Genomic DNA, 5805 nt, shown 5'->3' on the forward strand with positions numbered 1-5805 from the left:
AGAGAGAGAGAGAGAGAGAAAGTTAGATAGAAAGAGAGAGAGATAAGTGCGACGGGTGCACGCACACACGTGCAATACACTGGCGTCATTGCCTCAGGGCTTAGGCGCCACTCTCTTCCCTCTTTTCCCCCTACCCCTTGCCCCACCTTCTGTCCCTCTTCCTTTTTCCCTCTCTCTCTCTTTCTAGTTTTCCTACACTTCCCGTCGTATGAAAAGAGAAGGAGAAACTTAACTTTGCCAGAGCATTCGACGATACTTAAAGTGTACACTAACGTAGATAAATTTTAGTCATGTTAGTTTAATTTCTCTTTTTTTTACCCCCTATATTTATTATTTTTAATAATACATTTTTTATATTATATATATTTTTTATTATATATTTATAATTTATTACATATTGTATTATATATTTTTTATATTATATATTTTATTTTATATTATATATTTATTTTATATATATGTATGTATTATTTATTGTAGATATTGTATGTGTGTGACGAAGTTTTATTTAATATTATTTTGTCAGGGCTTTTGATATCGAATCTGTTTTATTTGAAATATTTTTATACTATATTTTTCTTTTTTCTATAAAATGTTCAATGTTCATTAGTATAGATAATATATTGTTTTTAATATATTTTACTTTCGATAAATTAATTTATATGATAATTTATTTGTATCTATATATATAAATTGTTCATTAAGTTTTATTATATTATTGAAATATTTTAGAAAAATTATGATATAACAATAGTAATCAAAGAAATTTTCTATACCTATTAATACGATCATTCTCATATCATTTTTAAAATATTAACATTTATTAAGTACAATGTACACGAGGATAACACAACGAGGGATCCGACAGACAAGATACACTAACACACATCTAAGAACGAAGAAGTAGAGAAATAGAAGTAGAAGTAGAAGTAGATGAAGAAACGCAATCTCGTAGCTTTGCAAGAGGATGAGTAGAAAAGAGAAGAAACGTACTTTGCTCGGTTTAAAAACTAACATAATCGGCGAATGTGTTCTCTCTTCGTTGGCAGAGAATATCTACCTAGGGTGCTTGCATACATACATACATATATATATATATACCTATGTGTATGTATGTTCAATGCATATATGTACTGTAAGTGTATTTGATGCGTATGTATTACTAATACATATATGATTCATACGTATACGTACTGAAATAAGTTGTGTATCTCATATGTGTTATTAGTTAGTATGTATATGTGTACTGAAAACGATTGTGCGTGCTATACATGTTACTGTATGTGTGTGTAAGATTGCGTTTACCCGATCCTAACCGACATTAACGACAGTCACAGTGGTGGTAGTGGTGTGTTGATGGTTATGGTGGTGTGGAAGTAATGTTGGTAGTGTGGTGGTGGCGGCATTTGCTTTTTGAAAGAAAGGGGAGAGAGAAAGAGAGAGAGAGAAAGAATGAGAGTGGTAGTTGAGGGCGTAGTGGTGGGGGTGGGGTGTGGAGGAGGGGCAGAGGGGGAAGGGGGAAAAGAGAGGGATATTCGTCAGTCCTCTGAGAGTCCTCCTCAGTCGGTCGTCGAAGAGCGCCGTGTACGGATGTTAAAATTTGTTCTTCTTAAAGTATAGTTTTATATATATACATATATATATATATATATTTATCGTATATATATTACATATCTCTATTATAATTTATTTTTTCGATCATTTTCGTATCAATAGAAATTACATTGTCGTTAGATTATCAGCCACATATTTTTTTTTTTACTTTTTATCCCTTTTTATTTTATTTTTTTTTTTTTTAATATTTCTCGTTTCTTTTTTAATTATACGAGTACATATACATTGTCATATTACGGGATTACTATCAAAATTTATCAAAAGTTTGGATTTTTCTCACGCGAAGGAGGAGGAGGAGGAGGAGGGGGAGGAGGGGGAAGAGGAATCAATCAAATCGACGTAACTCTTCCACACGTGCTCTTTCGAATAATAATAATATTTAATCGAGATCAATTTTTTGGATTTTTCTTTTCTTTTTTGATTTTGTTTTGAAATAAATAAAAAAGAAGATATAAAGAAAGAAGAGAAATTATTTTATTTTCTTCTTCTATTCGTTTAACGATTTATTTGAAATCGTTATTGTTAATTTTTGATCATTGTGAGATTATCCTCTTCGTAAATAAGTGTCAATCATGTTGTCCTGGGACTTGTCAACCATCGTCATGATAATGACAACCATCACTTTGGTTTACACTAATGGTGCTTCCATTGATTTTGATTCAACCGATTACGATGGGCTTTCGGAAAACGAAGAAAAATCTTCCAACGACAAAGGTAACATTTTTTTATATTACACACGTTTTTCTTTTTTATTATATTATAATTTAATTATTATATATATATATATATATTAGAAAATAACAAAATCTCGTTTGTATATATTTTGTTTGATTTTTCGATATAATGTTATTTAAATATCAATTATTTTCGAATGAAGAAATTTCGATAATTAATATGGTAATTTAGGATATTTTGATGGTTTTTATTAGTTCAAAGTTACGAGAATTTTATGTATATTAGGATAGTTCACGTAACTTTATGAGTAGTTCCATTACGATAATCGACAGTGTAACACTTTCGAGGAGTTTACAATATCTCAATTGCGTTTATCTAGAATAGTTAAAAGAATGTATGATATATGTTTATTGCTTTCTCCTTCTTTCACACACACACACACACACAATCGATGTTTTAAAATACATTAAGATTAATCGTTAAATTGTGTACGACATATATTCTTGAAAGTTTCTATGGAATTAATTCAACTAACAGAATATTCAATTCGAATTGAATTCATATTCGTGGAAATAAATGTATCGTGAATTTTGGTAAATACATATACACATTTTTTTGTTTGTTATTTAACACATACACAAATATATATTTAATTTTAATATTATTTATAACGTGTTTAATATTGCATATGAATAACAATGTTATGGTAAAAGTCAAGGGTATTACTCATCATGCGACCCCCTTAAAGCTTTCCTTCTCTATCGTCCAATGAGATTTGTTTATTCTGGTATCTTTGGACGCACGTGCGATCCTAAACGCGTGTTATGCATCATGTTGTATAGGTAAATAATAATACATGCACGCGAATGATGAAAAGTTTTACTATTAATTAGAATTCCTGTAATATAATCGGGAAAGAAAATAACGTGACAAATTTAATTTGCTGATAAGATTCGTTAATCTAATGTAAACAATTGTTTCTTGTTTTTTCTTTTTCATTTTCATTTTTTTACGATTTACGTAATCATATCACTGTGAAAGTTCTATCGAGAATTATACAAACGATTTTTTATTAAAAATGAATTATAGTAATTATTGTTAACAATATTTTTCGAAAATTTCAGATAAATAATATCTTTGATCACTTTTCGTTATTTATAATTAGATTTTATTTCAATATCATTAATAATAGATATAAATTCAATTAAATTCAATCAATTAAATTATTACAAACGAAAATATTAATGAAATAAAATTGAATAGCAGTAATTTGGAATATATTTTACCTAACAAATATATTTCGTTGATTATAAATTTGATTTTAAGACACATATATAATAATAAATAGAAATATTTATTAATGCACAAATCACTGATTGTTTTATAATATTACAAACGAATATATTTTTCTATTTTATTGATCATAAACTTTTCGTTATAAATATTCATTGTTTACTATACTACATATTGTGGATAATTTTTTGTCTTATTTTTTTCCCTGTCTGGTGATTAAAAGAGAAACATTTTATTATGATTATAATACTTTGAAAAAAAACAAAAAAAGTTGTGTGTGGTAAACAAGTAGGATCAAAAAGAAGGCGACTAGATGGGCGTCGTCCTACCTTTTTTTTCTCATCGCATTTATGGCTCGAATTTACAACGAAAACTTTGGCTCTTTACTTGATATTCGATTGCCAAGATATAAATAGAAGATTCCTAGAGAGATGGTTACTGTAAAAGGATAGAAAACTTGATCATATAACGTATCGTTTTATTTTTAATACAAAATACGAATCATTCGTTTCATTTAATTTCATATATATCTAATTATCATTATTTATATTACATTTGAAATTTTTATTCATTATTTTTAACAATAATATACTTTGATCACGTTTAAATAATATCTTCATTCAATTTTATATGAAATTGTCATCATTTATATATTACATTTTAGATTTTAATCGATAAAACACATTGATCGCATTTAAATAAAAAAAAAAACAAGCAAGAATAATTATCATTTATTATACACGAATAATATTAATAAATTCTCATAACTTATATATATCAATTATATGATATTTTTTTTATTTTCAAAATGTGCATAACTTTAACGACATGAGTTAGATAATAACAACTGGTAAAACTTGCCAAATAATTGATTTATGTATTTACCTGTAAACAAATGAACGTATAAAACAACAACATATTTTCGTTTAGAATCGAGTAACAATAATAATAATAATAATAATTGTTGGAACGGTTTGTTTAATCAACGCGTAGAATCACATTTTTTGTTCTTTTTTATTATTCGACACACTGTGTTCTTATTTTTTCAAGCATACGTACTTCTACTTTCTTGAATTAATTTATTATATATAAATACGAAGGAATAAGATAGAAAAAGAGATAGAAAGAATGAAGGGATTCGGAAGGGTGAAGAAGGGTGGAGGGAAGGGAAAACAACAAAATTATATACCCATAGTAATTAATTCATTCCCATGGGTTAATTTAATGCGTTCATTGTTTCGAGAATTACTATTTGAATTTTCTTCTTTTATTTTTTTCTTTTTTGCGTTAACATAATCGAGTGGTCGAATAGATTTTTTTTTCTCTCAAATTAAAGAGAGAAAGAGAGAGTGTGATGGATAAAATGGGGTAAAGGGGATGAGAAGGGGGAAGAGTCGGATAATAAAATCGTTTTCTCGAACGTTTGGCAAAACATTTGGGAAAGATCTTTCATCGTTCATTGTAAGATGTACGATCGATGGATGGATTTACGTTTCCACCAAAATGGCGCCTGTGATAGTACGTATAAATACATTTTCGGATATAAAGAAAGAATAAAGATTCTATTCTTTAATTTTGTTCATTACAAATAATATTCTCAAGGAAGAATACTTTGTTATAATATTATTATGTGATTAGATAAATTTATTTTAAAAAATGATATATTAAAAATAAATTAAAATAGATGTGAGATAGTGAGAGATTGATTGCACGATGTTAGAGTAAAAAAATAAAAAAGAAAAAGAAGAATAAAAACATTTTTAGATATAAAGAAAGAAAGAATAAAGATTCTATTCTTTAATTTTGTTCATTGTAAATTATATTCTCAAGGAACAATACTTTGTTATAATATTATAATGTGATTACATAAATTTATTTTAAAAAATGATATATTAAAAATAAAATAAAATAGATGGAAGAGATAGAGATTGATTGATTGCACGATGTTAGAGTAAAAAAATAAAAAAGAAAAAGAAGAAAATAAACATTTTCGGATATAAAGAAAGAAAGAATAAAGATTCTATTCTTTAATTTTGTTCATAATATTATTAAGGAAGAATACTTTGTTATAATATTATAATGTGATTAAATAAATTTATTTTAAAAAATGATATATTAAAAATAAATTAAAATAGATGTGAGATATAGAGATTGATTGTACGATGTTAGAGTAAAAAAATAAAAAAGAAAAGAATAAAGATTCTATTCTTTAATTTTGTTCTT

General features: G+C 26.7%; 1 protein-coding gene across 1 annotated transcript in view; it reads left to right on the forward strand.

The window, feature by feature from the left end:
• Positions 1 to 2072: 2072 nt before the first annotated feature.
• LOC106788658 (BMP and activin membrane-bound inhibitor homolog) overlaps positions 2073 to 5805 on the forward strand; it is a 35040-nt gene continuing 31307 nt past the window's right edge. The window contains exon 1 of the mRNA XM_014752113.1: positions 2073 to 2328. Within this exon, the coding sequence (XP_014607599.1) occupies positions 2187 to 2328 (142 nt within the window). The 5' untranslated portion in view covers positions 2073 to 2186. The remainder of the gene's footprint in view (positions 2329 to 5805) is intronic.

Source organism: Polistes canadensis, unplaced genomic scaffold (assembly GCF_001313835.1).
Source record: "Polistes canadensis isolate GaletaPanama2010 unplaced genomic scaffold, ASM131383v1 scaffold_146, whole genome shotgun sequence".
NCBI classification, from domain to species: domain Eukaryota; kingdom Metazoa; phylum Arthropoda; class Insecta; order Hymenoptera; family Vespidae; genus Polistes; species Polistes canadensis.